The sequence below is a fragment of the Cydia pomonella genome, unplaced genomic scaffold (assembly GCF_033807575.1).
Source record: "Cydia pomonella isolate Wapato2018A unplaced genomic scaffold, ilCydPomo1 PGA_scaffold_183, whole genome shotgun sequence".
NCBI classification, from domain to species: Eukaryota; Metazoa; Arthropoda; class Insecta; order Lepidoptera; family Tortricidae; genus Cydia; species Cydia pomonella.
In genome coordinates this window covers 578,725-601,441 of record NW_026907824.1, presented here as the reverse complement: position 1 = coordinate 601,441, position 22,717 = coordinate 578,725, and the positions used below count along the sequence as shown (strand labels likewise).

General features: G+C 40.3%; 1 protein-coding gene across 1 annotated transcript; it reads left to right on the top strand.

The window, feature by feature from the left end:
* Window positions 1–324: 324 nt before the first annotated feature.
* LOC133533590 (accumulation-associated protein-like) lies at window positions 325–22,318 on the top strand. Its single transcript, XM_061872591.1, has 13 exons — window positions 325–354; window positions 1,647–2,867; window positions 3,523–3,651; window positions 5,037–6,476; window positions 8,330–8,636; window positions 12,037–12,108; window positions 12,784–13,197; window positions 15,167–15,292; window positions 16,119–16,172; window positions 16,562–16,957; window positions 18,158–18,472; window positions 20,351–20,827; window positions 21,378–22,318. The coding sequence occupies exons 1-13, from the start codon at window positions 325–327 to the stop codon at window positions 21,917–21,919; spliced, it is 5,523 nt and encodes a 1,840-aa protein (XP_061728575.1). The 3' UTR covers window positions 21,920–22,318.
* The last annotated feature ends 399 nt before the right edge of the window (window positions 22,319–22,717 follow it).

Below are 22,717 nucleotides of genomic sequence, written 5' to 3'. Positions count from 1 at the left end.
CCGAAGAAGGATAAGATAGCTATTCTCCCGGAGATCATTACGTAGAGAAAATCACGGGCAAAAGCTACTAGTGAGAAAAAGGGAAAACAAATAACGTGCCACGAAACGGGCTCATCTCATTATGACTTTCCAATGAGATCGTCAGTTGTTTTTTTTTTTGGTGTAGCGCTAAGGCGCACGCGTTACCGCTCGAAAAGAGGTATAGGGTTAAAGCCGGCGTAGCTTTATTTAACGTTTATAAGCACATTGTAATATGACTACTTGACAAATATACTATCTTTATCTTTGAAGAACTTTATTCATTCCACATCACATATTTAACAAATGATTATCGATGAAGGAAAACAACGTGAGGTAAGTCTATATCAAGTCTCCAGTCATGTTGGGCTTCGTAGGGACCGTTAACATAGAAAGTATCCTGTCTTATTTCTAGTTAAAATCTATGCTCAATTTTAGAAAAATCAGTTCAGTTGCGTTTCCGTGACTGAGGAACAGATATCCAAACACCTAAACATCCAAATTCAAATATCCAAACATACCAACTTTCACAATTATCTTAAGCACTAGGATCCGTTATTTCCGGATCAGATCTGTAAACTTACAGCCCTTGATATTTAATAACAAAATTACCATACTTGTCACTCGTTAACTTTTTTACCGCTAAACATCAACTTTTATTTTCCTGAATTTGAGGAAACGAACTCATGGTCCGAGACTCTTCAAACTTAAGTATGCAAATTGAAAGTCACGTTTTCGAAAGTCATATTTTGTTATTTATTAGGTATCATATTGTATTCGCCTACGTGCCTTCAAGGAATGCCGATATTGCCGATCACAGCAGTCGTAAAGCCAAATTATAAGAAGATACTAGAATGTATGTCAATACATATAGTGTATTTTTTTAGGTATTTAGCGAAATGTAAAAAAAAAAACATAATAAGGTTGGGCATGAATATTCATCAGAACAATTATTTAACTCGATGTATTAAAACTTGTACAGAATTTTTACTACGATATATTACTTATTCATCGTAAAAATGAAGCTACTATTATCGTGCTATTTTGCTAATTAGAATATATCGGCATTGCTATTACTTCGTCCTAGTAAAGACCCTAAAACGAGACGAAATGTTCAGCCATTTGAAGGTAGATGAAAACATTATGTAGGTACATTAAAAGAAAAATGGTAAAACCGGAACGAGATCCAGGCAGTTTTCTATTTGGTTGGTTAATTGACAAATGTATCAAGTTCCCGAAAATGTAAAAACACATTCTTTAGATTTATTTAACTACCTAAAGGAATAGAGTATATATAATAGTACATTACGATACAAGTGCGAAAAATAGGAAATTCGAAACGAGTGGCGATAAATTAAAACACGACCGAAGGGAGTGTTTTAAATCGACACGAGTTGCGAATTACCTATTCGCACATGTATCGTACAACGTTTTACAGTACATATGGCCCTTTAAATGTTCGACACAGTAACGTAATATGCTAATTTTCGGACTAGTGCGGTAAAGTAGCACCATATGTACTGTAAATACCTATAGTAGTATTACATCAATAAGTGAGTATTATCTACATAATTACTCCTATTGTAAAAGTTCTTTACAATACTAATGATGACTCTTCTGCCCACCAGGTGGTCCTGGTGGACCAGGAGGTCCTGGAGGCCCTGGTGGTCCAAGTGGCCCTAACGGCCCTAATGGCCCAGGAGGCCCTGGTGGTCCAGGTGGCCCTAACGGCCCTAATGGCCCAGGAGGCCCTGGTGGACCAGGTGGCCCTAATGGTCCAGGTGGACCAGGTGGCCCTAATGGCCCCAATGGACCAGGTGGAAGCGGATACTACCCCGGACAACCAGGACAACCAGGCACTCCAGGATCACCGGGCACCCCAGGAGGACCGGGTGGACCAGGCGGACCAGGTGGGCCAGGTGGCCCTAATGGACCCAATGGACCCGGTGGAAGCGGATACTACCCCGGAAAACCCGGACAACCAGGCACCCCCGGAACACCAGGATCACCGGGCACCCCAGGAGGACCAGGCGGCCCAGGCGGGCCAGGAGGCCCAGGTGGCCCTAATAGGCCGGGCGGAAGCGGATTCTACCCCGGCCAACCTGGACAACCAGGACAACCAGGGACTCCCGGCACACCAGGATCACCAGGCACCCCAGGAGGACCGGGTGGACCAGGCGGACCAGGTGGACCGGGTAGCCCTAATGGACCCAATGGACCCGGTGGAAGCGGATACTACCCTGGACAACCCGGACAACCAGGCACCCCCGGAACACCAGGATCACCGGGCACCCCAGGAGGACCAGGCGGCCCAGGTGGGCCAGGAGGCCCAGGTGGCCCTAATGGGCCGGGCGGAAGCGGATACTATCCCGGCCAACCTGGACAACCAGGACAACCAGGCACTCCCGGCACACCAGGATCACCGGGCACCCCAGGAGGACCGGGTGGACCAGGCGGACCAGGTGGACCGGGTGGCCCTAATGGACCCAATGGACCCGGTGGAAGCGGATACTACCCTGGACAACCCGGACAACCAGGCACCTCTGGAACACCAGGATCACCCGGCACACCAGGAGGACCAGGCGGCCCGGGCGGACCAGGAGGCCCAGGTGGTCCTAATGGACCGGGCGGAAGCGGATACTATCCCGGACAACCCGGCACGCCTGGAACACCAGGATCACCGGGCACTCCAGGAGGACCAGGCGGCCCGGGCGGACCAGGAGGCCCAGGTGGCCCTAATGGACCGGGCGGAAGCGGATACTACCCCGGAAAACCTGGACAACCCGGCACTCCCGGAACACCAGGATCACCTGGCACCCCAGGAGGACCAGGCGGACCAGGCGGACCAGGTATTATTAAATACCCAGTTAAATAATTTTCTTTTTAAAGGTATTACCTAACTGTCACGCAAATTCTTTCAAAAGTTCAAAGATTTAACAACATTACAATATAGTTTTTAACGCCTTATCTATATACGTAAATTCATATTACAGCTATGACTTTTCGAGCACAGACCGTAATCTGTCAAACAAAGCCATTCTCTCTTTTATGCAGTGCAGTTGGCTACCGAAAGAACGAGTTGTGTTTTGTGAGCGAAGTAAGAAGCCCGTTTAAAAAAAAAACAGGGTTTACAAAAATAGTGGGGGTATCGTATTCTGATTAGGGAAATATAGTTTTTTTTTTCCACTTGAAAATGTAGAAGTGTGTCGACTTGTCCCATATTTTTTTTATGTGAAAAAAAATATGGGACAAGTCGTTCAAGTCGGCTACCCCTTCATAAAAAGCCCAAATTTTTTTCCGTCAAAAAATGTTGCTTCTACTTTTTTGTAATTAGAACACGATACCGAATATGCCCTTAAATAGATCTTCACTATTTTTCTTACACCTTGTATATGGTACGAATTCATGTACCGACTAGAAAACTTCCAAAACCAGTGATAGAAATAAGAAAAAACAAAATTATCACAGCAATTTTTATTAACAAATAATCTTGTTTCATTTTAGGCGGTCCTTCTGGCCCAGGTGGACCGAGCCGTCCTCCAGGGTCCCCCGGACAACCTGGTGCTCCGGGTAGCCCAGGATCTCCGGGCACTCCGGGAGGACCGGGAGGCCCAGGAGGCCCAGGCGGACCAGGTACGTTTATATGTTAATATTATAAGAATATGAAATAATTTATTCGTAAACACAAGCACAAAAGACAAATATGGAAACTCGAAAGGTGCCACAAAATAGCCTCATCTCAACATAATGCTGGTGACTTCCAGCGCTGACCTTCCATCAGACAAATATACGTTATCAAACAACAGTTAGTTTAGGTCACAAACGCTACGTAACCGCAAGATTGGGTGGGCCCTCTAGAATTAGAGGTGTGACTGGATGCAGTCCCACATCGTTAGGAAAACAGATTAGTTCAGGTTCACTTAGCTTAGCTCTGAGCGGACTGGGATCCGAAGCAATAGAGCAAGTGATACTGATTACTCATAAACACTAGGAGAATTAGATCGATTATGAATGCAGAAGGTTAAGCGTACTTCCAGACCAGAGGCCGTCGGTTCGAACCCGGGCTCGTACCAATAAATTGCTCTAAACTTATGTACTTTTACCAAATGTTATCTGTATTTCACGTTTCTCGGTGAAGGAAAATTCGCTAAGAAACCGAGCTGATTTCAATATTCAAGCCAGATCCATGTTAGGTCAGTATCAATTATAATATGATACTGATCTAACATAGATCTGATATCATTCCAGTATGTGATGGTTCCAATCTCCTTTAGAGGACCTGCTGAATTACGCATTATGTCAATGTCAACCTTCAACCAAAAAAATCACTTGACAGTTTTGACACTGACATATTGGACTGAGATCTAATACTCGTAACTAAAACTCGAATTCGAGAACATCACTTTTGACACTGACAGATCAGTATCATATTGGAATGGGATTTAGTAACTAAAACTCGAATTGGTCTGTAAGTCTTCAGAAATAATTGTCAGAATTAAAAGATATTTACTTTTAAAATTAAATTATTATTAACATCTTACTCCCATCCTAAAGGAATATGCCAGGCTAGTATAGAAGTGGCGCGACAAAATCTCGCCCGCGAGATAGACTGCCCGTCCCTCTTCAATGAATACAGTTAGAAAAGCCTCTCCTGTGTTAAGCCTACCGCCCTTAAGTTGAAATGAGTCAGTAAAAATAACATTTTATACTTATATCAAAAGTACCAATTAAATAGATTATGTTTATATGAAGAGTTAATATTAATGAACTTACTACGTTCAGGTCAGTGAAAATTAATAATACATAAAATACTTACATGATTACAACTACCACTGTGACATGACCACTCACTCACGTTCTATCGTAACTATTAACTCACAAAAACTAAATCATTCATTAATTGAAACTACCTACTCACTTTACGCCTTTACACATTATTCGTTTCATTTATATTTAATAGCACAAAATGCAAATAGCGTTTTTGTACAAAACATATCATTTCTCATTTACGCAATCAGGATACCCCGGTCAGCCAGGAAAACCAGGACAGCCAGGATACCCAGGACAACCCGGCCAACCCGGTAAACCAGGACAACCTGGATACCCAGGACAACCCGGACAACCTGGATACCCCGGACAGCCCGGCCAACCCGGTAAACCTGGACAACCAGGATACCCAGGACAGCCCGGACAACCAGGATACCCAGGACAACCCGGACAGCCTGGACATCCAGGACTTCCCGGTCAACCAGGACAACCAGGATACCCAGGACAACCCGGAAAGCCTGGACACCCAGGACAACCCGGTCAACCCAGTAAACCAGGACAACCAGGATATCCAGGACAACCCGGTCAACCTGGATACCCAGGACAACCCGGCCAACCTGGTAAGCCAGGACAATCAGGACAGCCAGGATACCCAGGACAACCCGGCCAACCCGGTAAACCAGGACAACCTGGATACCCAGGACAACCCGGACAACCCGGTAAACCTGGACAACCAGGATACCCAGGACAGCCCGGACAACCAGGATACCCAGGACAACCCGGACAGCCTGGACACCCAGGACTTCCCGGTCAACCAGGATACCCAGGACAACCCGGAAAGCCTGGTCAACCCGGCCAACCTGGTACACCAGGACAACCAGGATACCCCGGACAACCCGGAGAACCAGGATACCCAGGACATCCTGGACAACCAGGATACCCTGGACAGCCAGGACAACCCGGTCAACCAGGATACCCAGGACAACCTGGGCAGCCAGGCCAGCCTGGATACCCAGGACAACCCGGACAGCCAGGCCAACCTGGATACCCAGGAAAACCCGGACAGCCAGGATACCCAGGACAGCCCGGTAAACCAGGACAACCAGGATACCCCGGACAACCCGGAGAACCAGGACAGCCTGGACAGCCAGGATACCCCGGACAGCCAGGACAACCCGGTCAACCAGGATACCCAGGACAACCTGAGCAGCCAGGCCAACCTGGATACCCAGGACAACCCGGACAGCCAGGCGAACCTGGATACCCAGGACAACCCGGTCAACCAGGATACCCAGGACAACCTGGGCAGCCAGGCCAGCCTGGATACCCAGGACAACCCGGACAGCCAGGCCAACCCGGATACCCAGGACAACCCGGACAGCCAGGATACCCAGGACAACCCGGTAAACCAGGACAACCAGGATACCCCGGACAACCCGAACAACCAGGATACCCAGGACAGCCAGGATACCCTGGACAGCCAGGATACCCCGGACAGCCAGGACAACCCGGTCAACCAGGATACCCAGGACAACCAGGGCAGCCTGGCCAGCCTGGATACCCAGGACAACCTGGGCAGCCTGGCCAGCCTGGATACCCAGGACAACCCGGACAGCCAGGATACCCAGGACAACCGGGACAACCAGGATATCCAGGACAACCAGGACAACCAGGATATCCAGGACAGCCAGGTACATCATTTTTATTAAAATATTGAAGAAAAACGGTTACATGTTTCGAACCTATCGGGGGTCCTTCCTGAGGCTTCAGTGCTCGCGACGGCTGTGCTCCGTGCAATGCGCGCAATAATTCACGTGAGTATAACCATTTTTCTTTAAACATTTTATAATATCTGACCGCCATCGGCAAAACCTGGCACTTTTTTGCTTGCCATAAGAACGCCTCGACAGGTTATGCATATAAAGGTACAACATACAAGCAAAGCCGGTTTCGCTGGCCGTGGTCACATATATCTCATGAAAGTTTAATTTCGACCATTTTTATTATTAAAACTACAGTTTAACAAATCATGCCTGAAGCGACCTGAAATCGTAGTAAGACAGTTTTGTTAGTGCCACCACAACCGTCAAAATTAAATTGGTTATATGGGGTGTGTGGTTTATGGTGGTGTTGTTCGGTGTCCAGTCGCTACAGGCTTGACTTATAAATAATTACTTCCAGACGAACATTCTTTCCGATTTAATTAATTTAGTACCTCATTCATACAGTCATGCTGATTATTTGTACATTCGTTTACATTATCAATATTGGTTGTGGTTATTTCGTTCTTAACTAATTTCAGCCAGCGAAAGTTTATTATCAATCGCTGTTTCAGGCAACTTTTTTCTAAATAAAAAAAATAATATGCTCAAATGCAGCCTTAAAATAAATGGATATAAGAGAAATGGGCGGATAAGATTGAACAAAACTGGTTTCATTTAGGTGAAATGAAATAATACCTTCTTATATTTAATAATCTAGAGTTATGATCCAAATAACGAATAATTGTTCCATAAAATAGAGAAAAATGTTAAGAGCTTCATTTTCAATTTCCGATACCTACCTATATATTAATTTATTTTGTAACTTTGACTCTGTTTAGGTAAGATTCGTTGGTCCGATTAGATTGCTAAATTGAATTTAATTGCCTTATTTTCGTAGCTTTCCCTATAAAGGTTCAAATTTTAATCACCAGCCATAGTCTGCGTAGTGGTTTTGTGGTCATACTGAACAAATTTATTATGGGACCACTGGGACCAGTGCAGAAATCGCAAAAAAAAAAAATTGGCTGTCTCATAGAAATCAGCGGTATCACATGAGCCGGAATGTATAAAACAGTCAAATTTTATAATTAAAAGTTGTTCAGTATTACTTATATAATCACTACGCAGAGTATGGCTGGTGATTAAAATTTCACCCCTGTCGCCGAGCCGCCTTTAAGGAAACTAAATTAATGCTAATTCTTCTACACTTTGCAATGAAGAACCACACTAGATTTGTCAGTTTTGCTTTGCGACGGTTATTATTTATCATGATTACGTCCCAAAAAATCATGGCGTTGGAGAATCTGCAACCTTATTAAGTAAATAGAAAATTGACATTGTCTTCTGCTGCCCACTACCAGTTTACGTACTCACCCTTGCACGTCTGAGAGTTTGCAACCATGTGGCCATAAATCAGAATTAAACTTGACATTAAGACTTTGCGACAATTAACATGGCGTTGCAGTGCTACCCTTTGTAGTTCACCTACGCTTATAGCAGAGATACGTTAGTATCACTGATTAAGGCAGACTTGATCGATCCTAAAACGCGGTGCAACTTGACAATGTCATCCCAGAATTGAGGCTATCAGTTTTGACTGTCCGAACTACTTACATGAATGTTTCTTTTATTTATTTTTTACCGAACTACTTCATAAATTCAGTAACTTTTGTAAAAAAAATAGCAATAGTATCTTGAATACAAACAATTTTTTTTAGCTCACTGATGCCAAAACCACATGTATATACTAACACTTCTAACGAAACTTTGTTATGAATCAGGGCAACCCGGAAAGCCAGGACAACCAGGCCAGCCCGGACAACCCGGAGGACCCAGCCAGCCAGGTCAACCCGCACAACCAGGATACCCAAGCCAACCTGGAGGACCCAGCCAACCTGGTACACCTGGAAAGCCCGGACAACCAGGACAACCTGGAACACCCGGACAACCAGGACAACCCGGACACCCAGGACAACCCGGACAGCCCGGAGGACCTGGCCAACCGGGATACCCAGGTCAACCAGGACAGCCCGGCGGGCCAGGACAACCTGGATACCCAGGAAAAACCTGGTCAACCAGAAAAACCAGGTACTTCAGTGACGTATCTACAACACATTCGATAGTCTGACTAAGCTAACTCTGCGCTGCACAAACACCGAAGTGACAGAAAGTGTCACAATAACTACCGAACCTGATCTCAAAATTTCACATGAATCGGTTGAGAAATGAGACCTTCTTAATTACAATTATAAGAGAAAAATTTACGGATCGAAATTTCCTTCTCACTCGACTAAAACAGTTCTCAACTCCAATATTTAATAAATTTCAACAAAGTTATGTGAGGAACTATTTATATTACTCCTAATTAAAAGCTATAATCTATATAAGGCAGCAGAGGTGGTACTGCTATCCTAGTAAAAAAATCGGTAGAGGTAAAATCTATTAAACTAGACCCTAAACTGGCAACAAATTTCTACTTTGAGTGCTGTGGAACCGAGATTGCTGGATTAAATCTTATAATCGTAGTAATTTACAGAATACCTGAACAAACTCGATCTCATGTAGGCCTATTTATCCATAAGTTAAATATTTTGTTAATGCATTTAGTAACGAAGTACAAGAAAAAGAAAATAGTAATTTGCGGTGATTGGAATATTAATATTTTAACAGACAGCTTGTTTAGCCAAGACCTGAAGAGTACACTAATGAACTATAATTTTGTCATGCATATTAACACAGCAACCAGGCGTAATACTTGCCTGGACCAAATTGCCAGCAATATAAACATTAAAAAAGTGGCAAGTGAGACTCATAGTCTTTGTTTATCTGACCATGATAAGGCACAAACACTAACTATCAATGTGCAAAGGTCCGATAAATGTATTCGATGGTTTGAGTTCGTAAGAGATTATAATTATGAAAATATTGCTAAATTTTCTGAATGCATCTCTGCACTATCTTTCTCTGACATTCTGGGTACTGAGGATTTTAATGAAGCGTTTTCAAAGTTCTACGACCTGTTGCGTTTATTTTATGAATTGTGTTTTCCCTGGATTAAAATTAAAACTAGTAATCGCCATAATAAATTAAAGTGGATAACCAAGGGAATACGAAAGTCATGTCACACGAAACGTAATCTCTATATGAAATGTAGAACATCAAAAAATAAGAATGAAAACAAACAGGTATTCAAATCTTATAATAATATTCTCAGGAAGTGTATTTTTGCATCTCAAAAAATGACCAATAAACAGCTCATTATAAATCATAAGAATAAATGTAAGGCGACGTGGAATATAATATCATCGATGACATCTAAGAATAATCATAACAACAATCTTGAATCTATAGAATTTAATAATTTTACATATACCGATCCACAAGAGATTTGTAATTTATTTAATAATTATTTCATAAATATTACTAGTTCTAATTTAGATATCATACAAGCACCCTCCCAAGTAACAAGCAATCTGGTTAATCAAATAAATTCAATGTTTTTGAAACCAGTTGATGAACATGAAGTGTACAAATTAATTCTGTCGCTGAATAACAGTAAAGCGTGTGGCTATGATGACATTATTACGAATATTTTGAAATTAAATGCAATAAGCCTTACCCATCCACTGACCCATATTATAAATCTATCATTCGCTCAAGGCATTTTTCCCGAACAACTAAAGTTATCAATTATTAAACCCTTATTTAAAAAGGGTAGTCGCAAAGATCCATAACATTAGTTCCGGTTTTATCTAAATTATTCGAAAGAGCAATGTGTATGAGGTTAACGAATTACCTTGAAAAGAAAAATATATTACAACCAAATCAGTTCGGTTTTAGAAAAAGTCATTCGACTGAATTAGCATGTTTTCATTTTGTCAAATATGTCTCAGAAGCGATAAATAACAAATTGCCAATTACATCAATTTTCCTTGACTTAAGTAAGGCATTCGATACTGTTAATCATAACATACTGTTGAAGAAGCTTGAAATATATGGAATTAGAGGCTCAGTACTTACTTGGCTCAAAAGCTACCTGGGGGACAGAAAACAGTGCACAGAAATTGAAAAATTCGTTAGTCAGGGGAAAAGTCTTGTGAAACAAAAGTTCCGGTCTGATTTTCGCGAAAATAGATGGGGAGTTCCTCAGGGCAGTAACTTGGGCCCATTGTTATTCCTGGTTTATGTCAATGATCTTCCCCAAGCTACCGTACAAAAGTGCATATTATTTGCGGACGATACTACACTAATAATTAAGGGAGAGGATATTTTAACGTATGAAGCTGAAATAAATAAAGCCTTGGCCGATATCAGCACATGGACCAGCAAGAACAATCTCAATATCAACCTAACGAAAACAGTGTATACACAATTTCATTCCTATCAAACCAATCCTGGCCAACTTGATATCAAATATAATGACATCTTAGTAGAAAAATGTGATAATGTGAAATTTTTAGGATTACATATTGACAAAAACTTAAGCTGGAAACAACACGTCGAAGTTGTTTGTTCCAAACTTGACGGATTTGTGTTCGCTCTAAGGAAACTTCGAAATACGGTATCTCTACAGGCCGCAACAACTGCCTATCACGGATATGTTGCATCTGTACTTAACTACGGTCTTTTACTTTGGGGCAATTCGGTCGACATTGAAAAAGCGTTCATTCGACAGAAAAAGTGCATTCGTGCGATAGCCAACGCTTGGATCACGGACAGTTGTAAACCACTGTTTAGGAAATTTAATGTTTTGCCTTTGCCTTGCATGTACATCAAAAAAGCATGTCTATTTGTGAAAAAACACCCTGAACTTTTTAAAAAGAGATTTGATGTTTTTGCCGGAAATCGTAGAGCGCAATATAAGGACTATCAGCCTCCTTCACATTCTACTGTATACCACAAAAATGCATACAATATGTGTATAGTTATATTCAACAGTCTTCCTGATGAGCTAAAGCAAATTAATAGTAACCAATTTAGTAATAAGATTACAAAATGGCTGTCTGAAAATTGCTTTTACAGTGTTAGGGAATTTTTAGAGCAGAAATTAGTAAAGTAAAATTTTCAGTAGTAGAGTTTATGTATATTTCTTTACATCTTATTTTTAATGTATTCTCCCAATGACTTTTAAATAAATTATATACGACATCCATTTTGCAATTTTACTTTTAATATCAAATTTTAATTTATCGATGTTAGTTTTATAAGTTTTATTTATTCTTGGACATTCTATTATTTAATTTTCGAATTGTTACAAGTGGATGTTACTATTATTATTATTTTACTATGAAAAATTTAGCCACTGTTTTATTTCTTAATTTTTCTATACTGATTTATTTTATGTTAATTTTTGCATGTCGTGTCTTCGACTGAATACTGACACATATGTAAAACCTTTTCTGTTATCATCTTGTACCATACGTATTTTGGCAAATAAAGAAATTCTATTCTATTCTATTCTATATTTATATAAATTCTATAATTCTAGGACAACCAGGACAGCCCGGCGGACCAGGTCAGCCTGGATACCCAGGTCAACCCGGTCAACCAGGAAAACCAGGTACTTCAACGATGTACTGATCGCTTCTTTATTGCTAACAGAATGCGAGTGAAGGCCGTTTTAAACACCAGCTTAGCTACTTCTGCTTCTGGCGCCAATTAACTACGAAAATAAAAGAATTAAATTAATTTTAGAAAATCTTACACAAATCGACCTAGTCCCACATTAAGCTCAATAAGGCTTATGGTGTGGGTTCTGGACATTGATATGATATAATTGACACCGTAAAATGTGATTTACTTTTAAAATGCTCATAATCAGAAGCCGTTAAATTCATTCAAACGTTTTACTAAAGCTACAAACGCTGTTCATGACTAAAGATCGACGAATTGTAGAATTCTATTTTTAATATTCACGTATGACAATCGACATTATTATACATGAATACTTCACCAGGAAGCCTAGCCAAGTAACAATCGTTAATACAAAACGCCAATAGATACTTCAATAATGTATAGAAAAAAAATACATGACTTCGTTTGCATCTATATATTTTTTTTACTTTTCGATCAGCATTTGTCGATGGTAATCGATTGTCAATTTGGCTATGATCCCTGATGGTCTCATCAGAGATAAGCCCATTTCTTTAAACTTCTCGTCTTTTATTAACGTTTTTCTGTTGATGAATAAGCTATATCTGTTTGTGATAGTTTTCTAAGTCGTTTACAATTTCAGGACAACCCGGCCAACCAGGCGGTTCAGGTCAGCCAGGGCAGCCAGGTAAACCTGGTAAACCCGGTCAACCCGGACAGCCAGGACAACCCGGTTATCCTGAACAACCAGGACAACCCGGATACCCAGGACAACCAGGGCAACCAGGGGGATCTGGACAGCCTGGACAACCTGGATACCCTGGACAACCAGGACAGCCCGGTCAGCCTGGACACCCGGGACAACCAGGACAGCCCGGACAGCCTGGACACCCGGGACAACCAGGACAACCTGGACAACCGGGACAACCTGGATACCCTGGACAGCCCGGTCAGCCTGGCCACCCAGGACAACCCGGATACCCAGGACAATCAGGACAACCCGGAGGACCTGGTCAGTCCGGAGAACCTGGTCAACCAGGACAACCCGGAACACCAGGTAAATTATCTGCGTGTCAACAGTATGATTATCTTAGATATTTTTCCGGTTGCATGTTAAGGACGGTTATAGACTAGTACTTTTTTCTGTGCGTATACGCTCGTTTCGGCGTTACGCGCTTACATACTTTCTAAATTCCGTCTATACGCGTCTATACGCGCTTCCAAAAATATAAAATTCTAGTGTGAAACCGCATTTTTAAAGTTTTTTTTTTTTCGCTAGAAATTCAAACCTACTTAAAGGGTTTGGTAAAATTTAAACCTACCTATACCTAGTCGGTCACTAAGTTCTGTTGCTAGGTTTTCAACTGATTAAGTATAAAATAGAGCTTAAAATAAATAAAAAAAGTTTAGGCACAGTTTGATAGCTTATTTTGTAATGATCAGAACATGGTACAATAAATAAATAATAAAAAATTCACATTTAAAATTGACACGACAATTTATGGTAATCCTTGGAAAGCTCCAGATTGCCTGAATACGTAAACACGTGGTCAATGTATGAATGAAAATTTACAAAAGTGTACAAGACTTTACAAAAGTGTGTCAAATGCAATCTTGCAACTTTGCCAGAAGGTTCAATTGCTTGTTTTAATGAGGCCTCAATACTACCGCAAATTTTGTGACCATCATTTTTTTTACTAGTTTATACCTAAAATATTCCCCTATCGTCCCCCGAATCGCATACTTTTCAATTTCACACGAAAACGTATAGATTTAAAAAATGGTGCAGAAGACAGGCTTGGGAAACTATGTAGACTCTGTATTTAATCAAAGAAACCCATGTAAACTATATATAAAATTAAAGATGAATAATAAAGCTATCGTATTGTTCAAGGCTGATACATCCTTAATATGATTAGAAATAAATAGCATTTAAAAACGACATAAACAGGAAGCGTATTTATGACGTGTTTTTTACGCCATTTTTCCGAGTGCTATAAGAAATTTTGCAAACCTTATCATTTATATAGTAAATAAGCTTTGCAACTTAATACTTAAAAATTGCTACCTATTTCCTTTTATTCCGTGAAAATTCTGGTAACAGGACTTAGTCACAGTAGTCAAGTAGAATCCACCAAGTTTCTAGGGATTCACATAGATAAATTTTGCAGCTGGAAATGTCATGTCGCCAATGTATGTGATAGGCTCGACAAGTTCGTATTTGCTCTAAGACGACTTAGCAGAATTTCCTCTAAAGCTGTGGCCTTAACAGCCTACCACGGATATGTCTCATCCATCTTGAGCTATGGATTATTGATCTGGGGCAACTCTGTAGATGTTCATAAAGCATTCCTGGCTCAGAAAAAATGTGTGCGTGCCGTTTGCAATGTCCATTTTCAAGAGCCTTGCAGACCATTATTCAAATTTACAAAAGTTCTTCCACTGTCATGCATGTACATATTACAGGCATCTTTATTTGTGAGAGAGCACCTTGAATATTTTGACACAAATAGTAAATTTTTTCCTAGATCGACCAGACGTAGAAACCAAATATTCTTACCTAGAGCAAGAAAAAATGTGTTTAAAAATAATGTATACTCAATGGTCATTCAAATTTATAATAAATTACCAAAACACATATTGGAAACTGAACTGCGGCTATTTAAAAATGCCCTCTGTAAATGGTTATCATTAAAGTGTTACTATTCAATTCAAGAATTCATGTCCGACGAAAATCAATAAATAAATTATTTTATTATTATGTTGACCTATTGAAATTTTGTAAATTTTTCCATGATTTTATTATTTAATTGCTTTATATTGCATGCCTTACATAGGGTAGAACATAAGGACTTTTTATTCTAAGACCACCAATTGCATCAAAATACTATGTTCTTGCAATAAATATATTTCTATTTCTATTTCACCAAGGTATAAGAGCAACTGACGATTTAATTTAGTTTTCTAATCAATTATTCAGTTAATAGTTCAGGTGCACATGAACTCAAATTATTCTTGTGATTCAGGTCAGCCCGGTCAACCTGGATATCCAGGACAACCAGGTCTACCTGGACAGCCCGGACAGCCTGGATATCCAGGCGGCTCCGATCAAACCGGACACCCAGGACAACCTGGTCAGCCAGGAAAACCGGGTACAGTTTATTTTTATACTTTTAAAATAAGAGTAAGAAACATACAAAGGTGTAACAAAAATAATGGGGATCCCCATTTAACGGCATATTTGGTACTTCTACTTTTCCTTAATCAAGAAAAAAGAAAGAAATCACAGAAAGGACCATGAAGTATAGAAAGAGTTGTGCCTTTTTATTAACACTCAACGGCTTAAAACAATTAGATGAAAAGAAACTTGTACAACTGACATGTGAACACAAATAATGTACTTGTACCTACAGTCAGTTGCAAAGATACCTAGTTGACCATCCCCTGCATAAAGTTTGTTTGTTTGGGGAGTCAAGCCTACTATGTGCAAGTGTGCAGCTGTACATAATCCCATTTGTCTACTCAAGCATAAGGCGAAGCTAAACCCTGACGCTGGTTTTCTGCGAAGATTACGCATAAGATACTTTCTTACGATATTGTGCTGTGATTTGTCTCTAAATTGGTTTTTCTTAACCTTGTAACCGCCGTAGACTGATCTATAAGACACAATAAACAGCTAATTTCGCCGTAGTCTGCTAAATAAGACAAAACTTCGTGTAACTTCGTACCGGCAGTGACACGAGCACGCTCGATTAAAAATTATAAGTGGTTAAAAGGTTTAACAAATTGGATACGAATAATTTATATTACAAAAGTGGAAATATTCAAAATCATAAGTCGTAATAAAAAATTAAAACATTCTTTATCGATAAAATCACCGATTGCTTTACCTCTACTTTTTTAAAATGTGATTCGCATCATTTCTTCCAATCTGTATCCGGCGGACTTTGGTAACACTTTGTTTTTTTTTTAATCTAGGACAACCCGGTCAACCGGGAGGCCCAGGTCAACCAGGACAGCCAGGACAACCAGGCACGTTTTTCATTTTAAATAATTAATAAAACTAGTGTCGATACAAACTCAATAGGACAACACACGGCGCTTTTCTGTTAATTTAAATGTATTATTATTAAAATAATACATTTAAAATATAGAGTAAATAAATAAAAAATGTTAGACGAAATAATCCGAATATAGTTCGGCAGTGCAGTCAAGGTATCGACACGGACAAAATGTCAAAACCATATCTATATTGATATTTAATATTTGACTTTACCTTATGATTTTGAAACATCCTTAATAACAAAAGCTTCCAAACATCCCGAGATACAATTTATGTCAGCGTAACACCCAGGTCAATTATTTCGATCAAAGCTGTTTTGTGTTTTTTCCTTCTGTATTAATAATTTTATATTATCTAGGACACCCAGGAGAGCCCGGACAACCCGGTTACCCAGGACACCCCGGACACCCCGGACAACCTGGTCAGCCTGGTCAACCAGGTTACCCAGGACACCCCGGACAGCCTGGTCAGTCTGGTCAACCAGGTCACCCAGCACAACCCGGACAGCCAGGATACCCAGGTCAACCCGGTCAACCAGGAGGCCCGGGCCAACCAGGATACCCAGGACAACCCGGCCAGCCAGGTCAACCTGGACACCCAGGACAGCCTGGACAACCTGGGCAGCCAGGACATCCGGGAGAACCCGGACAGCCAGGAGGCCCCGGTCAACCAGGATACCCTGGACAACCAGGCCAGCCTGGCCACCCAGGACACCCGGGTCAACCTGGACAGCCTGGTCAGCCAGGACAACCAGGTACTTATCGTTTAAAAATAGAACTAGAACTCTAAGATCCCTTTATACAACCAGGGCAATTGCAACTAGAGGTGCGACGAATATTCGGCATCTCTAATTTTTAAAGTAGGTGTATTTGCAATAAATAATGCAATTCCTCTTTCACTTTTTTACAAACTGAACAACATCCTATTTCCTAAAATCCTCAAGTGAGGACTTTGCTGGCAGTACTGGAAAATCTTTGTTTTTTTGCTTTGTAAGTTCATCTGATTTTATATGTATGTATGTATACGTAAGTATATCTTTTTCATCAGACTTGCTCGAAATAGATCTTATTTCATGCAGGTGTGCAGAAGGACAAAGGCCTATTTTGTTCCCGCGGGAGTTATCGATTGTGAAAAAAAAGCTATAACTCCCTAGGGAGTTCTAGCTTTTTCTTTTATTATGTCACTTAGTCATACAAACCAAGTAGCATAAACGAGTTTTACTTTTAAAATACTGACGTTTATAATTTAATATTTTTGTTCATGTTTAAAATTATTTAATTTGATTAATTTAACAGCCGTTTAAAATATTTTACATAATTTTCAATCGTGGCTGAATGCCGAATGGGTCTGTGCCTTCGATGCCTCACCTGCCAAGAAATTGCAAAATGGCGGACGAATGTTTGATATGTCACCGTTTTTAAGAATTATTTTACTTAAAATTTAGTTTTTTCTTCGCAAGTGTGATGAAAAACATTGTGTGTAACTCCGGGGGTAAGAATATTGCAAACTCTGGTCTTTTTTTAAATTACCACCCTCGTGTCCAAATTTTCACTTACCCCCCTCGTTGTACAATGTACTATTGTATCAATATTATTTATATATTATATTTATGTTTATGTTTTTCTTATTATTGTGTTCGTACAGGTACCTAATTGTATCATCTATACCACATGTTTTTGCAACGCTTACAACTTATCTGCTTTGCCTAAAGGTTGACTGGTGGAGAATGCCTTATGGCATTAAGTTCGCCTTTTGTACATTGTGTTTCCTTATGTACTATAAAGATTAAAATAAATGAATAATAAATATACACGTACCCTATTTCCGTACCTACGACCAACCAGGGCAATTGCAACCTTTTTAGTGTAGTTGTATTTGCAACGCATTTCCTTATAATTCCTTTTCCTTTTTCACTTTTTTTTACAAACTAACGGAACAACACCTAATTTCCTAGGACACCCCGGACAGCCAGGACAACCTAGTCAGCCAGGTGGTCCCGGTGAACATGGGCAACCAGGACAACCCGGACAACCTGGACACCCAGGACAAGCCGGCCAACCAGGCAGCCCCGGTCAACCTGGATACCCTGGACAACCAGGACAGCCCGGACAACCTGGAACCCCAGGACAACCAGGTCAACCAGGCGGCTCCGGCCAACCTGGATACCCTGGAGAGCCCGGGCATCCAGGACAACCCGGCCTACCAGGTGGTCCCGGTCAACCTGGATACCCAGGACAACCAGGCCAACCCGGTCATCCAGGACAATCAGGTACTTATCGTTTTAAAATAGAACTAACTCTAATATCCCTATGAATATTACTAGTACAAACTTTAATTCTGACAATAATCTACTATGGTGATGTGCGTTATACCTTTAAATGAGCAATTCTTGTATATTTATATATATTTTGGGGATCTCGGAAACGGCTCTAAGGATTTCGATGAAATTTTCTATATGGTGGTTTTCGGGGGCGAAGAATCGATCTAGCTAGGTCTTATCTCAGGGAAAACTCGCATTTCTGGGTTTTTATATGTTATCGGAGCAAAGCTCGGTTTCCCAGATATTTCGGACTTAAATGAGGAGCTCGTTGACAAATTGGATCGTTTAATGGGTCAATCCACATAACTCGGACACGACAAGGAAAAAATAATGTATTGTAATAATAATGTTTTTGAACGTAAAATAAACAAATAAGGGTAGAAGTAGTAGGGTAAGCCGTCTATTACTGGTTACCTTATACTAAAATGGCTAAAATAAGAATTATGTTTATTTATTTACAATTCAAGTAAAGTAAATAACTATCGTTCTGAAGATTAACTTAGATTGTGTGTTTAGTAAACAGAATTCCTTTTAGTATAAGGTGGCCAGTAATTGGAGGGTGGCCAGGAATAGAGGGTTTACCCTAATTATATGACATTAAGTCAATCGTTATCAATATTCGTCAGTGTCCGTGCTGCTGTGAAAGCAATCAAAAACGTAAAAGAAGTAGTCACGAATATTAAAAATTAGACAAATTTATACTCAAATAAGAGGTAACTAAACCTTATTTATCTCTTGACGCGTTAGTTTAATTGCAATGCAAGATGCATATTGCATTGCAAAGAAAATAAAATTGCGTGTTATTGCGTAACGCAAGTTAAGCAAAAAACAATATTTTCATTTACTGTACTGCAATTTTGTACAAGTGTCATTTGGCACTTCAACACAACAACATAGAGATTTTGTCATCCTCGACTTTATTTCCCAGATATTACAGAAAATCTTTTTTAAATATGGTCTAAATTTGATTATTGATGTTATTGTTTTGTTATTTTGTAATAATTATTTCATTCAAATATCAAAGGGAAATCAATAAACGTATAAGATGAAAAACCCCGCGTTCATTTCATGTAACGCGAGACACTGAGTTATTTTCCACTTTTTTGTTTAATTAATTTATTAGAGGTAAAGTATTTTTATTTATTATTCACACTAAGGTCCTTTGTGATATCATTATCAACTTTTCGATATAGGCAGCAAAAAAATGAAAATATACGACATGATCGTCACGTATAGTGACTATGAAGTAATGCGAGTCACTATGGATTGACCTTAATGAATAATTGTAGGTATTCGTTTTGTTTTCTGTCTGCGTAAATACGAGTACCATCATGTCTCCTCATTCGGCTCTAAACTTGGCTAGTTTCCTATTCGTATTCGGCGCAACATTCGCATGCCCTGCAACTCCCTTGCCTGCACGTCGCTGCCTCTTTTCTGTTCTTATCGACCCTCAGTCTCCCGAATATCTAAAATCTTTCTTCCACTACTATGGTGTCTCTCATGTCCGTCAGCTTCACACTTCTGGCAATCTATCTCTGTCTATCAGTGTTGGCCGAACGTTTAAATCCTTAAGTAAGCACTTTGCTGGCAGTACTGGATAATCTTAGTGTCTCTGCTTTGTAAGTTCATCTGATTTTATATCTATACATGTATATGTAAGTATATGTATTAAAGTAAAGTAAAATAAAAAGTAATATTTCAGTACCTACGATCAACCAGGGTAATCGCAACATTTCTGATGTAGTTGTATTTGCAATGCATTTCCTTATAATGCAATTCCTTTATCACTTTTTTTACATACTAACTGAACAACAACTTATTTCCTAGGACACCCCGGACAGCCAGGACAACCTGGCCAGCCTGGTGGTCCCGGTGAACATGTGCAACCAGGGCAGCCCGGACAACCAGGACAACCCGGACAACCTGGGCACCCAGGACCAGCCGGCCAACCAGGCAGCCCCGGTCAACCTGGATACCCCGGACAACCCGGACAGCCCGGACAACCTGGAACCCCAGGACAACCAGGCGGCTCCGGCCAACCTGGACACCCTGGACAGCCCGGGCAACCAGGACATCCCGGCCAACCAGGTGGTCCCGGTCAACCTGGATACCCTGGACAACCCGGCCAGCCAGGTGGTCCCGGCCAACCTGGACAGCCCGGGTACCCAGGACAACCTGGCCAACCAGGTGGTGCCGGTCAACCAGGATACCCCGGACAACCTGGCCAACCAGGTGGTCCCGGTCAACCTGGACAACCCGGCCAACCAGGAGGCCCCGGTCAGGCAGGTCAACCAGGATACCCAGGTAAATTTCTACATACTAGTAATGTGCATTTTTGCAAGCTATAATTTGACCAGCGACTCATGTCATAGGCTGTTTTTCATTCAATTCAAAATAAGCTATCAGTTTCAAGTTATCATTTGATTTATGATTAAAAGTTTCATGCCAGAGTATACGTAAGTTCAAAAAATTAAATTCATGCCATTAAACATTTTTTATTAAAAATGGTATATTCCATTACTTTTTTTGGCAAAATTATTTAATATATAATAATAATAACAATATAATAATCGTAAATAATACAGAATGATTTTTTTAACAAGCAGATATGTCTGCGAGCGATACTCCAAATTTTATATTAAAGGAATGAGGTATTTTTTTGGTTAAGAGTAACGCACGGATTGCGGAGGTTACGGGTTCATATTCTGCCGGAAGCGCAACTTTTTAATTTTTTCCCCGTATTCCAAATATAAAATTTGGAATACAAAATGAAAAATAAAGTTTTTTAAAAATAATTGCTATATCAGTGAGCTTATTAGAAGACGTATATTAACATAAGCATGCTATATTACAGATTCAGTTGGCGAACCTACCGGCACTGGAGTACAGCCTCCATCACAGCCTCCACCGGGCGCCCAAATGCCGCCATTCCCAATCTACGTCATCCCTTACCCGCTGCCCATCGTCCCGAGCCCTGGACAGTGCCCGTGTTATTTAGTAAACCCCGGCAATGACTCTACTGCCGTCTCTCAACCTCAACCTCAGCAACCTCAACCACCTAACCAAGGCGGATACTACGCTCCTTACGGAATCATCGGCTTTGTTCCCGTCGTATTCGTCCCGTACTGCCCAGGCAATAACACCGATATGAGCTCCGCACAGCAGAACTTCCCTAACGCAGTGCCCGTCCCTTACAACTGCGGACAGTGCCAGGCCAACCAGAATCTTTACCGCTACTTCGGCAGACTCGGAGGAGCGCGAAGTGCGACAGAATTTAAGGAAATCAAATCCCTTGCGGAGCTAGAACACCTTATTAAAAAACAGATTAAGCCGATGAAGAAAAGCCTTCCGCGGATAGCGGCTCATCCGAAGATTCTAGAAGAATCGACGAATTAGTAATCATAGACATGTTTTGACAATGCAATAAGTATTGGATCTCTTCACTACAATACGCTATTATTGTTATATAACGAGTCGAAAAAAAAAGATGAAGTGAGACGATTAAATTTTGAGATTGTCCGACAATCGTTCTTGGACGCTCTCAAGATTTATAAAGAATACCATTCATATTTATTGCGAATTTGTTATAGGTTTATTTATTATATTGAACATGTAATTGTATATCATCGTCGATGACATGGGACACGCGCATTTGTATGTAATATTTACAAAATATAATTTACTCATTATAAATTAATTACTTTTGTAAAAAAATTGATTTAGTAAAATTAAATTGCGCTGCCATTTAGATTAATCATGTGTTAAGGAAAGATTAATAAATGTCCTATTATTATATTCGTTTTTTTATTAATTACCAATAGTTACCTTTTCTTAATTAATCAAAAAGGCCACGCCTATCGTGTGCGGCTGAATCGTGAACCTTATCGGAATACACAGAGGTTGATATTGGGCTGTAGCATTTTAAGATTTTAATTTGGTGTAAGTTTTAACAAAAAAAAAAGTATCTAATCGAAGAGTTCCCATAAAATTAAACTTACGCTTTTTAAACTATTTTCATATTAATAGCTTTTGTGCATAAATTGTCTTGATCTAAACAAGCGGTATAAGATTTCAAAAACTCTTTTCTCTGAACCTACGACACACGACACGTTAAGGCGTGTCAAAATTTACAGCTATATTACTATTCACGAGTAGACGACAAGTAAAATGCAATAACTGCCAGTTCATTCTTAA

Excerpts from the sequence above, each read along its gene's own strand:
- LOC133533590 (XM_061872591.1), top strand. The coding sequence starts at position 325 with ATGATTATCGATGAAGGAAAACAACGTGAG. Across the intron at positions 16,173-16,561 it reads AGGACAGCCAGGACAACCAG|GACACCCAGGAGAGCCCGGA; the intron begins GCACGTTTTTCA and ends TATATTATCTAG. Across the intron at positions 16,958-18,157 it reads TGGTCAGCCAGGACAACCAG|GACACCCCGGACAGCCAGGA; the intron begins GTACTTATCGTT and ends CTAATTTCCTAG.